Source organism: Stegostoma tigrinum, chromosome 7, assembly GCF_030684315.1.
Source record: "Stegostoma tigrinum isolate sSteTig4 chromosome 7, sSteTig4.hap1, whole genome shotgun sequence".
In the NCBI taxonomy this organism is placed as follows: domain Eukaryota; kingdom Metazoa; phylum Chordata; class Chondrichthyes; order Orectolobiformes; family Stegostomatidae; genus Stegostoma; species Stegostoma tigrinum.
This window is the reverse complement of record NC_081360.1, coordinates 28,313,934-28,338,320: the sequence shown is the minus strand read 5'-3', so window position 1 is coordinate 28,338,320 and position 24,387 is coordinate 28,313,934. Positions and strand designations below refer to the sequence as shown.

At 41.5% G+C, this 24,387-nt stretch overlaps 1 protein-coding gene across 6 annotated transcripts in view; it reads right to left on the bottom strand.

Moving 5' to 3' along the window:
* LOC125454004 (diacylglycerol kinase beta) overlaps positions 1–24,387 on the bottom strand; it is a 505,848-nt gene that overhangs the window by 409,403 nt on the left and 72,058 nt on the right. For 5 of the 6 annotated variants that reach the window (XM_059647135.1, XM_048534235.2, XM_048534238.1 and 2 more), the window contains exons 2-3: positions 17,350–17,397; positions 14,699–15,098 (exon numbers count right to left, since the gene is read on the bottom strand). In XM_059647135.1, coding sequence (XP_059503118.1) covers positions 14,699–14,765 — 67 coding nt within the window. In that variant the 5' untranslated portion in view covers positions 14,766–15,098; positions 17,350–17,397. Of the gene's footprint in view, positions 1–14,698; positions 15,099–17,349; positions 17,398–24,387 lie in introns of those variants that run through there. The other variant, XM_048534243.2, reaches the window with a different exon arrangement.

The following is a 24,387-nucleotide window of genomic DNA, read 5'->3' as shown; positions in this document are numbered from 1 at the left end:
AAACCTTTTAGTATGGCAATCAATGCCGGTGACTTGGAGCAATGTGCGGGGGAGAGAAGATAAGGTCCTGGGATTGTGGGTGTATCAACACCAGACTGACTAAAGTAGTTTAATAAAGGAGGTCATCAGCTCAACCATCTTTAAGGATATTAGGAATGCAAACTAAAAATGGACTTGGCGTGAGATCTACATCCCACAAACAAATTAAACAAGAACTTCAGTCTGGAATCTGAGCTCTGCGACCCAGATATTACAGAGCATTTCCCAGACTCGTGCCATAATCTTGGCAGTCTGACAGAAGCTCTGGAGATATCTGGGAGGGTGTCCTGCTGAGGTTGTAGTGGTAGTAGAGGAGAAGCTTCGTAGAATTACAATTCCTGTAAATAAAACAAAAATATTGCTAAATTGTGTTACTATGTCCTATTGCCCATATTGCTCCTTTGTCAAAATATTTTTAACTTAAATTGGTACTGTTTACACACATTGCCAGATTCACCAAGCCATTGAAAACTTGATGTTTGATTAGTCACAAGTATTTTCTGGATTGGTTACCCAGCAATTTGTCCTCATCTCAATGTATGTTTACACCATTTACAATAGGGTAAAAATAGTATGATACTGTGCAAATTTTCTCACATTCTATTACATACTGTTAAACAACAGAAAGTGAAAACAAGGTCAGTGGATTGATGTATGCTATACTTGTTTGTTTGAAACTGAGTTTAGCACAAACTCTAAGTAGCATCCATTTCATTAACACTAAACAAGAATAGCCAGTAAAAATCAAGTAGCGCACACATACACAAACATTCAAAACAAATCGAAGTTTAATGTTTATACAAACGGTCCATGACATTCCATAGTGCAAAGAAGGTTTTTACACACTTATAACTAGTCCATTTCAACAAACAAATACTGAAAGCAATTCTGAAAGTGCCATTGTGCAAACTTCAGACCGTTTCAAATAGATGCAATGTAATATTAAATGTGATCTCTGTGTGCTCTGTTGCCACTGTCAAATATCTTCAGCCTCAAATAAGTCTTATAGGAGCCACAATGTGTCCTGTTCCATAAGCAGCTTGTCTTTTAAGCCTTGTGAAGATTGAATAAGCAAAATTCCTTTTACAGAGAGATACAAGGAATTTGCATTCATGTCTCTATCATATCCTCAAGAATGTTTCAAAGCAGCTCTAAACAGTTTTAAAGTAATCAGTATTGTTAAGTTAGGTACACCCATCTTCTATTTGCATACAGCAATATCCCAAACATGGAAAATCACATATATAAGCAGTTTGTCATTTTTTCATCAGGCTTTATATTAAATCTATGAGATTGAACGCCACATTGCTACAGGATCTATCAGCAAAGTACTAAATCTACTTTAAAAAGAAAACTCCATTAGAATGTAAATTTATTGAAAGAAATAGTTATCAGCATTGTCAAGAGTTTTCAGCATTTCCTAGTTTCAAAGTAAATGCATATGAGTTATTCATCACCATTTAACAAAATATATTTTCCACCAGTAGAACAGCAAAGTAAGAAGCTAAATAACTAAATGATACCAAATCTTTTAGAAAAATGGCTAGAAGTTAGCTGATTAATAACTATGTTCTTTAATGCAGCTTCAGGATTCCTCCAATACATCAAACTATCTCCACAGATGTTGCAATTCTTTCAAAGAAGGCTGGACACAAGTCAAAATGTTAAGTATTGCCATTCATTAAGTTTGTAATTTTAAATACATCAGAATACTAATGATTTAATAATAGTCAATTAAACTTACATTATTCTTCTGATGTTACAGTAAAGTCACGAAGTGCTTCACAAGGTCAAAATAACCAAAAATGCAACAGGGTTGGAATGATGAGTGAAGGCTAGATCAAGGTTAAATCTTGAGGCTTTTGAATGGTGGGAAATTGGGAAAGCAAAGCAGAGGCAGTTAGTACACATTTCCATGCATGTTACCAAAATGTCAGAGATTTATGTCACTGAATGTCAAGTGGAACAGAAGCCCATCGTTTCTAATTTGGAAAAGTAAAGAAGTGAACAAAAACTGTTGAGGTTAGGTTGTGCAAGGTCAGGATATAGAAGAATTTGAAAGACAAAAGAAAGAATTTGACATTGACACAGCAAAATATGGACTAAGTCAAGGTTAGTGAGTTTACGTTTACTCGAGGAACTGGACTGTAGAATAGAATAAGATGTGAGCAGCGAGATGTGTGTGAAAAACTGCAACCCATGCAGCTGGTAAGAAAGTCATTGGCATACAGTAAAATGCAGGAGTCGAATCCCAGGGAATCTGCATATGTTTTAAGTGGAGCTTTGCGATCATTAAGGAGATCCCTTGTAATTTGATGCACACTGTTTTAAGTTGGCATTTTATTGTGACACAGTGCAGAATAAGTGAGAGAAAAACATCTCTAATACTCCACTTGCTCACATCTTACAATAACCTGACCTCAAAAGAGGCACTGAAAAATGCTGGAAATCAGCATCAGAAAAACTAATTTTTCTTGGGGTGGCACGTTACTGGCGCTTTTGCGCTGCCGGGGCAAGTCCTGGAGCATCTCTAAGGCCTTAATTCATTAGACTCTTCAGGGTCACTGGCCTCCTCAAGCACTTTGGCTGAAGAAGGTATTGTGCCTACAACTGTCTCATCCATGAATTCCACCATGCATCATTCAACATCGTCCACCTTCATTAACATTTCGATAGTTTTCCCTACTTGAATCTCCATGCCAGTCTCCTACAGGCCAGTGAGAAATTGGACTGGTATGAGTTGGATGTCATTAGTCTGCTCCTCCTTGTTCTCCATATCTTGCACAGCCATAGCATGAACAAACATATTGGAAGCAGTCAGGGGTCGTGGATTTTATCATTAACAAGGGATGACACAAAGGGATGAGTCCCTATTTCTTATCAAGCTAGATTGATACAGTCACGTGTCAAATTTACAAAACTTTAATTCGGATTTATCCATGTGGAATTTCGGCTTAGTGTGGGTATCATTCTATTAGATTCTGCCATTCTTAGAATGGCTGATTACTTGAGCACAAGCTGGAGTCTGGTGTCCAAATCCAACTTTGGTTTCTTACAGTGTCACTGTAAATGATCCAGAGAGTTGAATAATATCTTGTTCCAGTGCTACTGAAGTTGAGTGTGGGAGTAAGCAAAATACAAAATCTGGCAGGGATTACAGCCCAAAGGGAGAGAGAATGCTACTTGCTGACAAACACCATGGGCAACTATAAAAGGTAAAGCATGACATAAAACAAGGCAACAGCATACAAAAAGTGTACAAAAAGATACAGACTCTAGTAACTGGGAGAGATGCAAAGAACAAAATGATACAGATGTGCAAAATCGTAGATAGGGCCAAACAGGCAAAAAAATTCAAAATCTGGGCCATCAATCTAAGGTTATTGACAAAAGTACCACAGCAACACAAGGAAAAGTTTTATTTTAAATGCAGCAAGTTGCTAGGATCTGGAATACGCTACCCGAGAATGCCAGGGAGGGTAGATTCAAAGGAGGCCTTGAAGAGAGAATTGAATAATTATCCAAAAATTGCCACAATTATCAGAAAAACAAACTGCAGGACTGCAGGAGAACAGGATTACGCGAGATGCACTTATCCAGAGCCAGCACGCACATGATAACCTGATCAGCTTCTTGCTTGCTGTCACCATTCTATCACTGCTTCAAAACAGGCAGCAAGAGCTACAGAAACGGACTATGAAAAGTAACATGCAGGGGACACCGAAGTAAACAAAGAAAAACGAGTTATAATTATATTCGGAGCAAGAGGGCAGCAAGGAACAACATGGGCTCCTCGAAAAAGCATAATGGTAGTTTTGTTGATGAAAATAAGGAACTGCCAGACATGATCGACAGTTAAAAATCAAAAGAACTGTGGATGCTGTAAATCAGGAAGAAAAGCAGAAACTGCTGGAAAAGCTCAGCAGGTCTAGCAGCATCTGTGAAGAAAAAAAATTAGAGTTAATGCTTTGGGTCCAGTGACCCTTCCTCAGAACTGATACGAAAATGTTAAGGGAGAGGGAGAGGGAGAGGGATGGGGTAGGGGCTAAATAATAGGATAAAGGATAGTGCCCAAAGCTAGAGAAGAGCAGTTGGCTAGACAAAAGAGTTGATAATGATCTGGCTAGGAGGATGAATAGCTGTTAGTTACTAACAGCGGATATGTAATGGCAGGCTATGTGACAACAAGGCCTGGTGTGTGAGGTAAGGGACTAGAACATGGGCAAGTTCAGGCCCTAAAATCAGTGAACTCTACAGAGTCTGGACAGTTGCAGGGCCCCAAGTGAAAAATGAGATGTTGTTCTTTCAGCTTGCATTGAGCTTCGCTGGAACGCTGCAGCAAGCCAGAGAGAGAGATGTTCGCCAGAGAACAGGATGGTGTGTTAAAGTGGCAGGCAACTGGAAGCTCAGAATCTTTTTTGCAAACAGAACATAGACGTTTGATAGGTTGACAGTTACTTTGCATCATTACTTACAGGAGATGAAAAGAGTTAGCACACCAGATAGCCTGTTCTAGAAACTAATATTGAATCAGGAGCATTGGCTCACCAAAATCAATGTGAGAAAAGGACCAGTAATGAATAAAAGTTTCTCAGGGTAATGCCCTAGGCCCAACCATCTTCAGCTGCTTCATCAGTAACTTTCCCTCCATCGTTAGGTCAGAAATGGGGATGATAGCCGATGATGACGCAATGTTCAACACAATTTGTGACTCCACAGATACTGAAGCAGTCCACATTCAAATGTATCAAGATCTGGACAACATCTAGGCTTGGGCTGACAAGTGGCAAGTGACATTCATGCCACACAATTGCCAGGCTATGAGCATCACCAATTTAACACCCGCCCCTTGACATTCAATGGTGTTACCATCACTGGATCCCCTACTACCAACACCCTGGGGCTACCATTCACTAGAAACTCAACTGGACTCACCACATTAGCACAGTGGCGACAAGGGCAGGCCAGAAATTAGGAACAATGTGGCGAGTAACTCCCCTCCTGACTCCCCCAAGCCTGTCTACCATCTATAAGGCACAAGGCAGGAGTGTGGAATGTTCCCTACTCGCCTGGATGAGTACAGCTCCAACAACACTCAAGAAGCTTGACACCACGCTGGACAAAGCAGCCTGTTTGATTGCACTACATCCACAAGCATTCACACCCTCCACCACCTCAGTACCAGCAGAGTGTACAGTCTGCAAGATACACTGCAGAAATTCACCTACGATCCTCAGACAGCACCTTCCAAACCCATGACCACTTCCATCTAGAAGGACAACGGCAGCAGATATAAGGGAACATCACCACCTCTGAGTTCCCCTCCAAGTCACTTAACATCCTGACTTGGAAATATATCGTTGTTAGGTCAAAATCCTGGAATTCCCTCCCTAATAGCATTGTGAGTCAACCTACAGCAGGAGGATTGCAGCGGTTCAAGGCGGCAGCACCCCACCATCTTCTCAAGGGCAACTAGGGATGGGCAAGAAATGCTGGCCAGCCAGTGACACCCACATCCCACAAATGAATAGAAGAAAAAAGTTGAAGAATGACAGATGACCAGAGCAAGATGGCTTCCAAAATTTTGAAGTAAGGTGATGAGAACACTCTAATTATAACCTTTGAACAGTCTCAAATCTGAAAGCTTTGCTTTAGTTTGGAAGTTTTATGTCTACTCCATGAATTGAGAGATAAAAAAAGCTTAAACCAGGGCATTAGATAAATTAACCTATTAACTGTGGTCAGGAAATTACTTGATTCTATAAAAAAGACGCAACGACTTGAACATTGTCAGTTGATTGAAAAAAAGTGATAGTCATTGATAAATTAAGACTGATAAAACTTGTTCAAAGCTGCTTATTAACAAAAAAAGGAACACTTTCATTCCAAACAGCATCTGATAAAATCTCTCAAAGGTGACCGAATTTAAGCTCATGAAAATGAAGGCAAAACATTGAACTGATTTGAAAATTAACTGAGCAATTGGAGACAGACTGGTGTTCTGCAGGTACAGTTGATGGGCTGTCAACCATTCATCATATTCTATAATGATTTAAAATGAGACAGTAAACCCACAGGTCAAACTTTGACTCAACACAACGACGAACAGATTGTATGCAGTATAAATTGAAGCATTAAATTATGTTTAAAAAGTTGATGGATTTAGGGAATAGACAATACTGTGGAAAATAGATTTCAATATAACTAAGCAGGTGGTTAGCCACTTTGGAAGTCAAATGGGCTTGCCTTTCTAAATAGTAAAAAGCCAGAAACAGTCAAGATCCACGTAAACCTAAGGGTCCGGAGACAAATTCAGCATCGACAAAACAAGCAGCTGTACACAAAATGCTGGCTTCTTTACAACTGCTGGTATACATGGAGGTTAGAGGACAGCCAAGCAAATCTCAGGTAAAAACCAAAAGAACTGCAGATGCTCTAAATCAGGAACAAAAACAAAGTTGCTGGAAAAGCTCAGAGATAATGGAAACTGCAGATGCTGGAGAATCCAAGATAATGAAACGTGAGGCTGGATGAACACAGCAGGCCCAGCAGCATCTCAGGAGCACAAAAGCTGACTTTTCGGGCCTAGACCCTTCATCAGAGAGGGGGATGGGGTGAGGGTTCTGGAATAAATAGGGAGAGAGGGGAGGAGGCAGGCCGAAGATGGAGAGAAAAGAAGATAGGTGGAGAGGAGAGTATAGGTGGGGAGGTAGGGAGGGGATAGGTCGGTCCAGGGAAGATGGACAGGTCAAGGAGGTGGGATGAGCTTAGTAGGTAGGAGATGGAGGTGCAGCTTGGGGTGGGAGGAAGGGATGGGTGAGAGGAAGAACAGGTTAGGGAGGCAGAGACAGGTTGGACTGGTTTTGGGATGCAGTGGGTGGAGGGAAAGAGCTGGGCTGGTTGTGTGGTGCAGTGGCGGGGGGGGGAAAATGAACTGGGCTGGTTTTGGGATGCGGTGGGGGGAGGGGAGATTTTGAAACTGGTGAAGTCCACATTGATACCATTGGGCTGCAGGGTTCCCAAGCGGAATATGAGTTGCTGTTCCTGCAACCTTCGGGTGGCATCATTGTGGCACTGCAGGAGGCCCACGATGGACATGCCATCTAAAGAATGGGAGGGGGAGTGGAAATGGTTTGCGACTGGGAGGTGCAGTTGTTTATTGCGAACTGAGCGGAGGTGTTCTGCAAAGCGGTCCCCAAGCCTCCGCTTGGTTTCCCCAAAGTAGAGGAAGCCACACCGGGTACAGTGGATGCAGTATACCACATTGGCAGATGTGCAGGTGAACCTCTGCTTAATGTGGAAAGTCATCTTGGGGCCTGGGATAGGGATGAGGGAGGAGGTGTGGGGGCAAGTGTAGCATTTCCTGCGGTTGCAGGGGAAGGTGCCGGGTGTGTTGGGGTTGGAGGGCAGTGTGGAGCGAACAAGGGAGTCACGGAGAGAGTGGTCTCTCCAGAAAGCAGACAGGGTTGGGGATGGAAAAATGTCTTGGGTGGTGGGGTCGGATTGTAGAGGCGGAAGTGTCGGAGGATGATGCGTTGTATCCGGAGGTTGGTGGGGTGGTGTGTGAGAACGAGGGGGATCCTCTTGGGGCGGTTGTGGCGGGGGCGGGGTGTGAGGGATGTGTTGCGGGAAATGCGGGAGACTTGGTCAAGCGCGTTCTCGACCACTGTGGGGGGGAAGTTGCGGTCCTTGAAGAACTTGGACATCTGGGATATGCGGGAGTGGAATGCCTCATCGTGGGAGCAGATGCGGCGGAGGCAGAGGAATTGGGAATAGGGGATGGAATTTTTGCAGGAGGGTGGGTGGGAGGAGGGGTATTCTAGGTATCTGTGGGAGTCCAAAATATTAGATGCCAAGGACAGCAAATAGATTTGTTTTTGCTTGTTCAGCAGTTTAGGACCAGGGAATTTCATCCAAACATTAGAACCAATTTTTTTTTTGTTTTGAGAAGTTAGGAAACACGACGACGAAAGTGATTCCAAGTTGGGAAGATGTGTCAAATGCACCACAATTTGAAAATGTCGAGAGCGAGAGCGCGACAGTGCAATGTTATGTAATACTTTGCCCATCTAATTACAAAAGAATACCAGAACTAGAATCAGAAGCGTCAGCCCCTCAAGCCTGCTCTGCGATTTGATACAATTATGGTTGGCATCGTCTCAGCCTAAATTCTATGTTCCTGCTTGCTTTCCAATTACCCTTCCTAATTCAGAATTTGTCTATCTCATCCTCAAATTTACTCAATGTTCCTCCAGCATCCATTGTACTCTGTGGAATTCACTACCCCAGATACACTACCCTTTGAGAGGAGCAATTTCTACTCATCAGTTTTTGATCTGCTACACCTTATCCTAAAACCATGACCTCTCAAGATCTATTCTTGGACAGATGAAATGAAATTTTTAAAACAGAACTTCACATCATCTAATAACACTCAGTAATTGATTTCATTTAAGCAAGCTTCCACAAAACCGAACAGAAACATTTTGCAAAATATAGTCATGCTGTACAAAATTTAATTACTAAATTCAACATCTGACCACAAACACACCAGGAGTATATAACAATAAAACATAGAACATAGAACAGTACAGCACAGAACAGGCCCTTCAGCCCATGATGTTGTGCCGACCATTGATCCTCATGTATGCCTCCTCAAATTTCTGTGACCATATGCATGTCCAGCAGTTTCTTAAATGTCCCCAATGACCTTGCTTCCACAACTGCTGCTGGCAACGCATTCCATGCTCTCACAACTCTGTAAAAAACCCACCTCTGACATCCCCTCTATACTTTCCTCCAACCAGCTTAAAACTATGACCCCTCGTGTTAGCCATTTCTGCCCTGGGAAATAGTCTCTGGCTATCAACTCTATCTATGCCTCTCATTATCTTGTATACCTCAATTAGGTCCCCTCTCCTCCTCCTTTTCTCCAATGAAACAAGTCCAAGCTAAGTCAACCTCTCTTCATAAGATAAGCCCTCCAGTTCAGGCAGCATCCTGGTAAACCTCCTCTGAACCCTCTCCAAAGCATCCACATCCTTCCTATAATAGGGCGACCAGAACTGGACGCAGTATTCCAAGTGCGGTCTAACCAAAGTTTTATAGAGCTGCATCAAGATCTCACGACTCTTAAACTCAATTCCCCTGCTAATGAAAGCCAAAACACTATATGCTTTCTTAACAACCCTGTCCACTTGGGTGGCCATTTTAAGGGATCTATGTATCTGCACACCAAGATCCCTCTGTTCCTCCACACTGCCAAGAATCCTATTCTTAATCCTGTACTCAGCTTTCAAATTCGACCTTCCAAAATGCATCACCTCGCATTTATCCAGGTTGAACTCCATCTGCCACCTCTCAGCCCATCTTTGCATCCTGTCAATGTCCCGCTGCAACCTACAACAGCCCTCTATACTGTCAATGACACCTCCAACCTTCGTGTCATCTGAAATCTTACTGACCCATCCTTCAATCCCCTCATCCAAGTCATTAATAAAAATTACAAACAGTAGAGGGCCAAGGACAGAGCCCTGCGGAACATCACTCACCACTGACTTCCAGGCAGAATATTTTCCTTCTACTACCACTCGCTGTCTTCTGTTGGCCAGCCAATTCTGTATCCAGACAGCTAAGTTCCCCTGTATCCCATTCCTCCTGACCTTCTGAATGAGCCTACCATGGGGGACCTTATCAAATGCCTTGCTGAAGTCCATATACACCACATCCACAGCTCCACCCTCATCAACTTTTCTAGTCACATCCTCAAAGAACTCGATAAGGTTTGTGAGGCATGACCTGGCCCTCATAAAGCCGTGTTGACTGCATTTAATCAAGCCATGCTCTTCCAGATGGTCATAAATCCTATCCCTCAGAATCCTTTCTAACACCTTGCAGACGACAGACGTGAGGCTTACTGGTCTGTAATTGCCAGGGATTTCCCTATTTCCTTTCTTGACAACAAATTAGAAAATGTTATGTTGTAAGTGTGGAGCAAGCTACTGGCTTGGATTGAGGATTGGCTGTCTGACAGAAGGCAGAGAGTTGGGATAAAAGGCTCTTTTTCAGAATGGCAACCGGTGATGAGTGGTGTCCTGCAGGGTTCAGTGTTGGGGCCGCAGCTGTTCACCTTATACATTAATGATCTGGATGAAGGGACAGGGGGCATTCTGGCAAAGTTTGCCGATGATACAAAGATAGGTGGACAGGCAGGTAGTACTGAAGAGGTGGGGAAGCTGCAGAAAGATTCAGACAGTTTAGGAGAGTGGTCCAGGAAATGGATGATGAAATTCAATGTGATTAAATGTGAGGTTTTGCACTTTGGAAAAAAGAATACAGGCATGGACTATTTTCTAAACGGTGAGAAAATTTGCAAAGCAGAAATACAAAGGGATCTGGGAGTGTTGGTCCAGGATTCTCTGAAGGTTAACATGCAGGTAGAGCCCATAATTAAGAAAGCGAATGTAATGTTGTTGTTTATCTCAAGAGGGTTGGAATATAAAAGCAGCGATGAGCTTCTGAGGCTTTATAGAGCTCTAGTTAGGCCCCATTTAGAAAACTGTGTCCAATTTTGCGCCCCACAGCTCAGGAAGGACATACTAACCCTGGAGCGTGTCCAGCGGAGATTCACACGGATGATCCCTGGAATGGTAGGTTTAACGTATGATGAATGGCTAAGGATCCTGGGATTGTACTCAGAGTTTAGAAGGTTGAGGGGAGATCTAATAGAAACTTACAAGATAATGTATGGTTTAGAAGGGATGGACGCTAGGAAGTTGTTTCCGTTAGGCGGGGAGACTAGGACCCGTGGGCACAGCCTTAAAGTTAGAGGGGGTAATTTTAAAACTGAAACGAGACGACATTTCTTCAGCCAGAGAGTGGTGGGCTTGTGGAATTCATTGCCATGGAGTGCAGTGGAGACCGGGACGTTGGATGCCTTCAAGGCAGCGATCGACAAATTCTTGATCTCAGAAGGAATCAAGGGCTACGGGGACAGTGCAGGGAAGTGGAGTTGAAATGCCCAGCCATGATTTAAATGGTGGAGTGGACCTGATGGGCTGAATGGCCTTACTTCCACTCCTATGTCTTATGATCTAAGCCACACAGATAGATGGGCTAAACAAGCACTCCTTAATAGAAGTCAACAAAATAGACCACTGGTGATAATATCACATTATGTCAAAAACGAACTGTAAACTCAGTAAACTCTTAATTTAAAATAATCCATAATGAATTTTTCAATAAACTAGCAAAAATAATTCTAGATTAGAATACATTACTAAAACATGATCGCCAGACTGTACCCAACCATAACTTTTACAACAGTCTTTTATTTATTCCACATAAACCAACCTGAATCTTCCAGGCGGCCAAAGACTTTTTGAACATTTTAAATGTGATCTTTAGCAACCATCTATTTCACCAACTTTTTTTGACCAAGGTTTCAGAAATAACACCATTTGCAATGCATCTTCGGGCACACAGAATGCATCTCAATACCATAATTAAGCTAGAATCCTCTCCAGAAAGAAAACTCAGCAGCTAGCACTTATTCAAAACAAAACACCAGAATTCAAAACCCTGACGAACAGTCACATTGAAAGCAAACCATCAAAAGATTAACCATGTGTGCTGGTTTTGAGCAGGATTTTATTTTGGTAGAATATTTAAATTGTTGGAGAGAAGCAAAAGCAGAGGGAATTCAGACTAGAATTTCAAATGCTTTGGAGCAAGCTCAAGCTTGACTTTAAAAACCGAAATAATGGATTAGCCTCAGTATCTTTACATGGCAATTTTAACTGACCCAGTCACCACAACGATAATGGACATTAAACTTCAATGCAGATTTAAAAATAAAAGTCATTTTTAATGGCAATATTTGTATTGTAGATTTTCAATACACTAATCTGGGCACTCCAATTGCCAGATGGTCATTGGAACAATGTAGACAGGAGTTGCACTTTGGAACTCTGCCGAATTAAAAATTACAATGGGTAATTCCCTTGCATGTAGAGCCCTCCAAAAGAATCTATTACAGGCAGAGAATTCATAGATTCCTGTTTCCATTAAATTATCAGTTTCCCGGGAGAATGAAAAACCGAGCCTAACTCCCTGGAAACTTTAAACTGACTACCCCTTTTTTCCTCAACCCCTTGCACCGCTGGACTCCTCACAATCATTAGTCCCAATATTTCAAACAGCCCCCGACACTGGTTTTGGGTACCACTCACCTCACTTCACCCACGCCATGACAGATACCCAGAATCACAGAATTGTGGTGATGCAGAAGGCATCATTTCTATCATCTAGTATCAATCTCCTGTCTTTTCTCCCTATCCGTACACACCATTTCTTTCCAACGAATCACACTAAGCCTTCATGAATGCCTCATCCTGAATGCGCCTTCACAATATGGCCTGTGCATTCCATACCCTAATTCCATGCTACGTGATAAAGTCTGTCCACCATCGCCGCCCCCCCCCCCCCCTCCCCACCCCCGCATTGCCCTTGCTTCTTTGGCACTTCACTTTAAATCTGTGTCTGCTCATTCCTTGTTCTTTTACGAACAGGAAACAACTTCTCACTATCAAAGCTATCCAGCCCATTCATGATTTTGGAAACCTCCATCAAATCTCTTCTCGAAACAGGACAGTCCTAACTTCTTCAATCTATTCCCATAACTGATATTTCTCATTGCTGAAACCATTTTTGTAAATTGCTTCTGCATTCTCTCCAATGCATTTACAATTTTTGCTATACTGCAATGCTCACAGTGCTCTAGCTGAGGTCTAGCAAGCATTTTGTACAAGTTCAAGATGACTTCCTTGTTCTTGTATCCCCTAGTAATGCAGCCGATGACGGTGTATGCTTTACTAATTGCTCTTTCTACTTATCTTTCCAGCTTCAATAATCTATATACACATGCATCCCCAGTCCCTCTGCTCCTGTACTCCCTTTAGAATTATAGCCTTTATCTAATGTTGACTTTCAATGCTCTTCCAAGCAACATGCATCACCTCTGCTTACCTGGGTTGGAGTGTTTCAGCTGTATTGGGATAGACTGAATAAGTAGGGGCTATGTTTCTGAAGTGTTGGGGGCTAAGAGGTAACCTTACAGAGGTCTATAAAATCACCAGGGGCATGGATAGGGTAAATAGCCAAAGTCTTTTTTGCAGGGTAGGGGAGTCCAAAACTAGAGGACACAGGTTTAAGGTGAGACGGGTGGGGGGAAGCAGATGTGTGTGGAGATTTAAAAAGGCCCCAAGGGACAACTTTTTCATCCAGAGGGTGGTGCGTGTATGGAATGAGCTGCTAGAGGAAGGAGGAGGAAGCTGATAAAATTACACCCTTTAAAAGGCACCTGGATGGGTACATGTATAGGAAGGGTTTAGAGGGATATAGGCCAAATGTTGACAAATGAGACTATCAGTTTAGGATATCTGGGTGACACAGAGGAGTTGGACCAAATGCTCCTATTTCCATGCTGTATAAATCTATAACCATGACTCAACTACTGAATGCCTTTAACTTTGTAATATATCCCTAGCTACTTCATAGGAGTACAATCAGTATAAAAGACAAGCCAAAGAACGGAAGGTTATTTTTGGATAACCAGAAAATTTGTCCAAGAGGTATGATTTACCAAGTACTGAAGGAATCAGAGAAAGAGCCTGGAGGGAAAGTGGGAGCACCCATGGGGGAAGAATAGGGCAACAATGGGGAGAAGGAAGAGAGGGATGCAGAAGAGGACAGGAATACCAGATGGTGTTTACTTCAATATTAAAAACAGGCAATAACCATAGTTCTGAGGTGTTTCTTTTGTTGTAAAACACTTATCCCCAGTACGTTGGCATTGCACATTAATCATAAGTTTAAAAAAAAAGTGCTGGGAATGCATTTGAAAACGAAACTCGGTTTTTTTTAAAATACATGTAATCATATCATTGCGCCATTCAAAAATTTCAAAATATCAATTTATTTAATCCTGGGTCACTTTGCAATAATCAGCACTTGACCCTTCAATTCATCATGACTAAGCTGTAAAATGGTGATGCTGAAACAAAGAAACGAAACAGGAGAGAAATTTGTTATGTATCGTTCCATTGAAGCCATAAAAGTAACGTTAACTCTGTAATCTTCACAATAAGGCCTTTTTGTTCAGAAATAAAGTAAGATTTGCACAATTCAATTATTATTTCTTCATGGATAAGCAAGCCATATAAAATTGGCTCCTTAACCAATACTCAAATACTGCATGCGCCACAATTAGACTCATGTCAGCTTTGCCCATTTCAGCTTGAACTGCTCATTAACAGCTTGAAAAGCATTACTATCACAATTGGGTGCATTTATAAAATTCCACATCAAAAATTCATTTGAACACAACAGAAGAAAATTGGTTTGCTTGATTATTTAATGAGAGCTTTCCTTGTAATTGTTTCTTGCCCATCACAACAGAAAATGTACTGTGACAAATTTTCTTGTTTAACTAACAGCAGAGCAACTAAGACAAGTGACTAGCAGGGTTCAACAGACACAAATCTACACAACTACAACACAAAGCTTTCCACTTCTCCCATGTATTCTGTTTCTCGTCATTTAGAGAGACTCATAAGACTAAATGTCATTTAGCAATAATATTTTTAAAGACCATACTTACATTCTGTGTATTGCTGCAGCTGAGCAAACTCTTCTGGACTCAGGATAACCCATTTCCCATCACTCATTTTCCACAAATAAACTTAGACCAGATTGTTATTCATGAAGATAGTAAAACAATTCACAAAATAAAATGCTTTGAGAAAGGTATGGTCCCAGATGATACAGCCACTTCTTTTAAAACAGGCAAAAAATGTCTCTGATATTTTGTTTCTTCTTGTGGATTGGTTTACATCTGATTTTCAATTGGGTGATCACACTTCATCAGAAAGCTACACATTAGCTGTCCTCATTTGACGATTAATTGTGCTTAGATTCTCTGTTTAATCATTTCATTATCAGGATCTGTTGAATAAAATCCATTCATATTTTTGAAGGGTGAATCAGATGTTTCTTCAAATCTGCAAAAGCATAAGGAAGTGAGTTTACAAGGAAATAAGTACACAGAAATAATTGCACAATTAATTGGCAATATCAACGAATGTGATGCGAGGCTGGGTTAATTATTGGTTGTAGGTGATGTGGGTTTTCATTTCATAATCTAAGCTCATCAACTTCCCTTTGATAAGAATTGTAGCTAAACAGAAGGGACTAAAGTTAATAAATTGATGTGCACGTATTTCAACAGAACTGGAAATTACAAAGATAAACACCCCTCAGACAGTTTAGCAAACAAAAGCAGTACATGCTGGGGGAGTGGGGAGAGTGCGCAGGAGGGACTGAGGGGAGGCTGGCGGAGAGGGAGGGTGGGAGAGAGACATGGAAGGAGGCTGCAGAAGTGGTAGGGAGGGGCAAGGGGGGGCAGGTGTGATGTTTGGTGGGGGGAGCATGCAGGAGGGGAGGAAGGGTGGGGGCAAACATGAGGGAGAGGAGGACTGGGAGTAGGGGGGGAGTGGGGGGGGAGTAGGGGGGGGGAGTAGGGAGGGGGGGAGTAGGGAGGGGGGGGAGTAGGGAGGGGGGGGGGAGTAGGGAGGGGGGGGGGAGTAGGGAGGGGGGGGGGAGTAGGGAGGGGGGGGGAGTAGGGAGGGGGGGGAGTAGGGAGGGGGGGAGTAGGGAGGGGGGGAGTAGGGAGGGGGGGGGAGTAGGGAGGGGGGGGAGTAGGGAGGGGGGGGAGTAGGGAGGGGGGGGAGTAGGGAGGGGGGGAGTAGGGAGGGGGGGAGTAGGGAGGGGGGGAGTAGGGAGGGGGGGAGTAGGGAGGGGGGGAGTAGGGAGGGGGGGAGTAGGGGGGGGAGTAGGGGGGAAGAGGCGAGGGGCGGGCGGGCAGGCGGAAGAGGCGAGGGGCGGGCGGGCAGGCGGAAGAGGCGAGGGGCGGGCGGGCAGGCGGAAGAGGCGAGGGAGGGAGGGGCGGGCGGAAGAGGCGAGGGAGGGAGGGGCGGGCGGAAGAGGCGAGGGAGGGAGGGGCGGGCGGAAGAGGCGAGGGAGGGAGGGGCGCAAGGGTGGTGAGTTGGGGGGGGCACGAGCGGGCGGGGTGCGACAAAGGATGGAGGATGGACGATGGAGGAGGAACGGCACGAGGTAGCGAGAGATCACAAGACGCAGCAAGATATGTGAGGGGAAGCAGATGAATGAGGCAAGTGGCAGCAGAAGGGTGCTGGGAGGAGGAGAAGGGAGTTGACAGGGTTGGGAGGCATGAGAAGGGAGTCAGTCGAGGTGGTGGGGGGGGTGTGATGTGGGAGGAGGGAGTTGTGGGGGAACTGAGAGAAAGGGGGGGGAATGGGGAGAGAGAGAGAGGGGGAGGGGGGAGAAGCAAAAACAAAAGTATTAACATTTTAGTTCAATGACCTTTCATCAGCAAATTTTTAACTATGTAATTACTGTGTTGGCAGTTCCTTTTTTTTAAATATAACTTGTCCTAAGAACCTCTAATGGAAAGAAAATGTTGATAGTAGTGAATCAAGCAGTGTGTTTTTTAAAAAATTGTGCAGCATACTTAATACCTAACTAAAATATAAATAGGATGCATGACTCAAAAGTAAAAATAAATTTAATTCAGCACATTCTATTTCAATTATTTTCCCTACCGTTGAGAGAACAATCTCTGCTTGTTCTCAAGAGGACATTTGGTCTTGACTCTCTCTGTACTATTGCCTAAAAGGTAAAAATGAACCAGCTCGTGTAAAAGTACCCTGTGCTTGTTTACAGATCCAATGAAGCTGAGGATGGGTGAAGCATAAAAATAAAAAAGTGGACATTAGTATAAAAGTGACCAGTCCAAATAATAGCAATAGATTCTGTTAGTGAAAAATCTCTACTTTAAAAAAAATGTGGTTTTACTAGTTTTCTTCTTGGGTATAAAAACGAGCAACATTTTGACTCGCGCATCACCTCAACACAATTCAATAGCCCTCAAAAATCCAAGCAGAGGGAAAAAAACACTTCCCATTCTGGTACTTGATTTTAAGAAAGGTTTAAATATCATAGTGCTGGAAATACTCAACTGATTTGGCAGCAGTTTAGGAGAAAAAAAGTCAGACTCTCTTTATCTCTCTGTACAGGCAGCGCTTGTATTTCCATTACTGTCTTTCACTACATTTTTTTAAAGATTGGCTTGACAGATAGGCATGAGACAGACAAACAGAGAAATCTAACCAAAGAAGGAATATATGAGAAGACAGATTGACAAATTGAATTATGTGGGAAAGCACATCTTACCATTAAACAAACAAAGGTGCTGGTGAAAGTCAACTGGTCTGGCAGCATCTGTGAAGAGAGAAACAGAATTAAATCAGAATTTGTGATCAGTGGTGAATCTTTTTTAGAACACAAATCAATTGTATACAAAAGGTTTTGCATATTCATTTATAGTTACTCATCCTCAGGGTGCATAAAAGATCAGTTCAAACAATGTCCTTGAAAACACCAACCTAATACAGCTGAGTTTCCTGTTGCATTTAACTACGATATCAATTTCACTCACTTGAATACAAGTTTCCTCTTCTCCTAAAAGCTTTGATTTATGGAAATAAAATAATTACAACAATTAGCTCCTTGTAATTCTCTTCAGCTGCTGACTTACATCTTGTGGATCTCACGGAGATTGCCACAAAACTAACATTTAAGATAAACAGCCCTTTTGGATTATTGTCCAACATTTCATTTTAAAAAAAATTACTTCCATCATTCAAGTGGTCAGAAACACAAACAAAAATGCACTAGCCAGCTAACTGAACAGTTTGATAGCAATATCATACTGCATCACATGTAAAGACATGCACATCACCTCAGTGCTGCCAAAGAGACATCACAATGCTACAGAGATGCACTGACTAAACTCCCAAGGACAATCTGTGCTTTTATACAAGAATGCTACAATGCACTCAGGCTACAGAAAGATCAAATGCAGTAATTACACTCAATATAGTGAAACAACTTGGTTTTAAAAGGAACACCATTCACTGGGGCAAAAACAAATCAGAGCTGTGTACGTGGGTCATTAGCAAACCTATAGTGTGTGACAAATTGAATGAAAGGTAAATACTACATTAGCTCCAGGGACAGAATTGCATCACAATGGTATAAAATATTGACTACTGATTTTCAAATTCCATTTGCAGATTTCCTCCCTCTCCCCCAGATGAGGGATTCCTAAATAATGAGATTTTTCAAGCTCGGAGACAGCAACGGCTGCGAGGCCCTTTTGAATCCTTGCTTAGCAAAACAGCACCAATCAACAAACACATTTATGATCTAGCAGAACTGGCTCAGTAAGCTGAATGGCCTATTCCTCGTTCTTTGAGTGCCTACTGGATCATTAGTCAAAACATTCTCCATAGCTAGATGTCTATCACATAGTTCCCATTATATTAATAATCAACCTGTTACAATATTGACAATTATTGCACTTAAGAGGCTACATTATTAATCAATTATTTCTATTAATAAGTAGGACCCTACTGTAACAGTTATCAGGATCCTACGAGTCATTTGCACCAATAATCACAATAATACATGGTTAACAATCAAGACGTTATTATATTGATAATTAAATTCCAAATACATTAATAGCTCATTAGTAATCTCCCACTCAGCTACCAAAGCCCTAACCCTTCTCTCCAGCCACTCTTTAAAAGACTTTTAAATGTCTAAATTTCCATGCCAAGATCACATGGGGTCTAGTGCATTAAAATGGAAAAAGGAAAATGTTGAAGTAGGACTGTTCTAGACTGTACATTTCAGAAGTTTGAGAACCGCTATTGAAGGAGACTTGGATTAATTTATACAGTGAATCTTGAACACACCACTACCATTATGCAGGAATAAAGGTACCACATCAAGGGTGTACCTTTTCCTTAGTTAAGGTCAAGACAAGTGACTACAAACATCTCATCACATTCCTCATTTGTGCCTCGTAGATTACAGGAAGTCCATTGTACGCTACTGATAGGCTCCAGAGGCTCACCATCATAACAGGAAGACTCTCAGTATCGCAGACAACCTATTTCAACGACTAAGTTTCCTCACTCAGGGAGCAAATGCTCTGCCTGCTCTGAAAATATGGTTAATTTCTTCACCTCTTCTGCAGTAGTATGAAAACTAGCTCCTCTGTTTATTTACTTCCTTAAGCCTCACAATTCTAAAGAAAATAATATTAGCTTAATTGCCAATCAAATACACAAAGTCAACAGGTAAGTAAGGTTTAGAAAGTAAGTTTACTTGAACAATGGAGCATTAACATCACAACTGTAGCACCACCAACTACTGGTAATTGGAGAATAAGTATGAAGAGGCTGTCAGCAGTCAAGTTAGACATTTGGAAATGGTTTGTGAGGTATCCAGGTTTATTCATGGGTTGATTTATTTTATTTGCTATGCAATGGAAATTATAGGTGAAGACGATGACCGAGTGAACAAGGAGCTCTCCTCAGAGCTATTTAATGACTGATTTTGTTCCTGTGTGACAGGACAAAATGTTTGTTTGTTGTGCAGTAGAATTTTTACAAAGGAGAGATGAGATTGTGGAAGAAAATATTGCACAACATACAGTTGATTAATAAGGAAAAACACAAAATGACTGGCTAGAAACAGGGAAAAAAAAAACTTATCAAAAGATGAACAATGAGGTAGAAAGAAACTGCCCAATCTATAATATAGAATGTAGATGCCATGCAGAAGGAAGTTCAATGAACAATATTCCTGGCATTGACACCTGCCAAGCCTTTTCTCCAAATGCCAACTGGGCATGTCGAGAGCCTCTACCCAGTCCCTACCCATACGCACCAGTTATTATTAAATTTTCAGCAATTGCTCAAAATAGCACAGCGATTGATCAGCTAAATTGTTAATTTTTTTCAGACTTTTTAAAAAAATTCTTATTTTTTGTATGCTTAATATTAACTCCTCCGGTAAGAAAAGGTAGTTTATTTTGTATAAAAGGTGCTACTATAAGCTACTTTTTGTTAATGTCAGTGAGGGCGTACAAGAGAGACAGAGTTAGGGAGCTAGCAGATTTAGAGAAGTGCTTACACAACAGGATAAGTTAGATAGATGGATGACTGTCAGAAAAAGTCAAGGCGGCAATTCAGAAGTCACCTGTGGCTATTTCTCTCTCAAATAGGTACTCACTTCCAGGTTCCTTTGAAAAGAACAGTCTCTCGGAGGAAAATAGAAGCAGTCAGAGCTGGGACATGAAGAATAAATCTTATCTCGGGCTGGGTTAAAAGAATAATTGTTAAAAGAGCCTCACCTGTCAAGGGCACAGATGAGATTCTGCAATGGTGAGTGTGAATCCAGGATAGTATTGTACTTTCCTGGTGCCAGAATTAAGGACGGCTCAAAATGGTTGAAGCATAGTGTGAAAGAAGAGAGCAAGAAACTGAAGTACTTCTACACATTGGTAGGAATGACATAGTTGGGGAAAAGATGAAGGCTATACAGCGTGAATACAAAGAGATTAGGTACAAGATTGAAAAAAATGAAATCTCAAAGCATTCTGTTTGATTGGCATTACATCCACAAACATCCAAACCCTCCATCACCAATGTTCAGTAGAAGCAGGGTAGATTATCTACAAATTACACTGCAGAAATTCACCAAAGATCCTGAGAAAACACCTTCCACACTCAAGACCACTCAAGGGCAGCAGATACATGGGAACACCACCATCTTCAAATTCCCTTCCAAGCCAATTGCCATCCTGACTCGGAAGTATATCGTCGTTCGTTCACTGTTGCTGGGGCAAAATTCTGGAATTCCCTCCCTAATGATACAGCGGGTAAACGTACAGCTGGTGGACTGCAGTGGTTCAAGAAGGTAGCTCACTACTATCTTCCCAAGGGCAACTAGAGATGGGCAAGAAATGCTGGCCAGCTAGTGACACCCACATCCCACAATGAATAAATTAAAACAAAAAAAGTGGTAATCTCTGGATTACTTCTGGTGCCGAGCTTGAATGAGGGAAATAATAAAAGGATAAGGGAGATGAATCAATGGCTGAAGTGGTGTAATGTTCAGAGATTCAGGTTCTTGTATCATTGGAATCTCTTCCTGAGCAGAAAAGACCTGTTCAAAAAGGATAGGTTTCACCTGAACCGGACCAACATCTTGGTGGGAAGATTTGCTAATTTTATTAAGGGAGTCTAAACTATTACAGAGGGTGGAATGGAGGGATCGTAAATAGCAGAGTAAATACAAAAGCTAGATGAGGATGGTTTTGAATCTGCAAATAACAAGTTAATTAGAGAAGACAGACAACAGCAAGTCAGAGAACGAAATGACTCTGAAGAATTAAACTGCATTTATCTCAATGCAAGGGATTTACAGGGAAGGCTGATGAATTCAGGGCATGTTTGGGAGCACAAGATTGGGATGACATAGCTATTATAGAAACTTTACTGAGAGCTGGACATGATTGGCAGCTCAATATTCTGGGTTTCAGATGTCACAGGAAGAATAGAGAGGCAAAAGAGGAAGGTTAATGGCATTTTTGATTAAGGAAAATATCACTGCTGTAACTAGAGATGATATTTCTGAAAAATCATCCTGTGAAAATAAATGGTTGAAATTAGAAATAAAAAAGGAATGTTCACCTTGCTATGATATACTCTAAACCCCCCAAAATAGTCAGAAGGAAATTGAGGAACAAGTATGTAGAGAGCTCTCAGATATATATAGAATAATGCGGTTGTTTTAGTCAGTGATTTTAAATTTTCCAAACATTGACTGGGACTACCACACTTAAAATGGTGAATAATTTGTTAAATGTGTTCAAAAAAATTTTCTTTATACATATGTAAAAGTTCCCACCAGAGCAAAAGAAAAACTTGATCTTCTCTTGGGTAACAGGACAGGGCAAGTGACTGAAGTGATCGTACAGGAACACTTTGGGTATTGTGATCATAATTCTGTTTTAGAATAGTTATGGAAAAAGATAATACTTCCATAAAAAGTTAAAATTTTCTAATTAGTGCGAAGGAAATTTTAATGGTATGAGACAAGAATTTCCAAAAGTTGATTGAAGTTGACTGTTCATAGGTAAAAGGGACATCTGATAAATAAGAGGCTTTCAAAAGTATGGTAATGAGAGTTCAGAGGCACTATGTTCCTGTTAGAGTGAAAGATAAAGCTGGTCGGATTAGAGGATAATGAATCAATAAAAGATATTGAGGTTCTAGTCAAGGGTAAAAACAATCATATTAGATGTAGACAATTAGGTTCAAATGAAACTCTTGAACAGTATAGAGATCATAGGAACATTCTTATGTGGGAGATCAGGAAGACAGAGACAATACAAGATATCCTCAATCTTATTTGCCGAAGCTAATTCAAAGAGATTCTACAAGTACACTAACAACAAGGAAGCAACAAGACTGTGTGTAGGGCTCCTTAAAGATCAAAGTGGTCATCATTGTGTTGAACCTCAGGAGATGGGAAATGTATTAAAATATTATTTCACATTAGATTTTACTGTGAAGAAAGAAATGGAGGCTAGAGAACTCAGGAAAATACATATTGATGTTTTGAAAACAGTTCGCATTACAGAAGAGGAAGTGCTGGACGTTTCAGAAAATATAAAAAGGTGAATAAATCTTCAGGACCTGATCTAGAATAACCCGGAACTTTGTGGGCAGCTAGGGAGGAACTTGCTTGATCTCTTGCATAAATAGTTATATCATTTATAAATTACGGGTGAAGTGCTAGATGACTCGACAGTGGCTAAAGTTCTGCCTTTGCTTAAAAAGGGATGAGGGGAGACGCCTAGGAACTATAGACCTCTTCGTCTGACTGGTGGGAAATGATTCTGAAGATAGGATTTACATGCATTTGGAGAGGGAAAGAATGATTAGGGATAGTCAGCATGATTTTGTATAAGGGGAATTAAATCTCAACATTGATTACTTGCACAAAAAGGTCAATCAAGCCAACTAATGAGGGCAGAGCAGTAGACATTGTTTACTTGGACTGTAGTAAAGCCTTTGACAAGGTTCCATATGATACACTAATTGCTAACAATTGGGTCACATGAGATTCAGGGCGACCTTACCAATTGGATGCAAAATTGGCTTATCAGTTGGAAACAGTGAGTGATAGTGGAGCGTTGTTTGGACTGGAAATGTGTGACCAGCAAGTGTCAGTGCTGAGCCCACCTTTGTTTTTCATTTATATAAATGAGTTAGATGAGAAAATAGGAGGCATAATTAATTAAGTTTGTGGATGACCCCAGGATTAGGGGTCATAGCGGGCAGTGAAGTAAGTCATTTAAGATTACAAAGAGATCTTGATCAATTGAGTCAATGGACTGAAGGCTAGTAGAGTTTAATTTAGATAAATGAAAGGTATTGTTTGTTTTATAAAAGTACAAGGACAGGACTTACACAATTTAAAGAAGGTCCTTGGGTAGGGTTGTAGAACAGAGATACCTTGGGGTTCAGGTATACAATTCTTTGAAGTTTGCATCACATATAGATAGGGTGATTAAGAAGGTGTTTAGCATGCTTGCCTTCATTGCTCAGACCTTTGAATGTAGGAGTTGGGACGTTGCATTGAAGCTGTACAGGAGATTGGGGACGCCACTTCTGGAGTACTGTGTGCAGTTCTGGTCATCCTGTTACGGGCAAGATATTATTAAACTGGATAAGGTTCAGCAAAGATTTAACAGGAATGGAGGGTTTGAGTTATGGGGAGAGGCTGGATAGGCTGTAACGTTTTTCATGGTTGTAGGGGAGGTTGGCAGATGACCTTATAGAGATTTAAGATCACGTGGGGATAAATGGCAGGTGTCTTTTTCCCTTGGGTGGAAAATTTCAAGACTGGAGGGCATATATTTGAAGTGAGAGAGGTAAAAGATTTTGAAAAGACAGGAAGGACAACTTTTATTTTTCACAGACAGTGGTTCGTATATGGAATGAACTTCCTGAGGAAGTGGTGGAAGCAGATACAGTTACAATCTTAAAAAACATTTAGATCAGCACATGGATATGACATGTTTGGAAGAATATGGGCAGGCAGGTGGGACTAGTTTAATTTGGAATTATGATCTGCATGGACTGGTTGGACTGAAGGGTCTGTTTCCATGCAGTACGACACAAGCTCTGTTTCGGTAAAATGTCTCACACTATTTGTTCCAGTCAGAATATGCAACCCTGTAAAGAGGTTCAAGTGACTTTTGTCATGTACATGCAGTTAAGGTTTGTACGTACAATGCTCTGTGTAGCATGCATATTATATTGTTTGGCAACTTTTAAAGTAGTTACA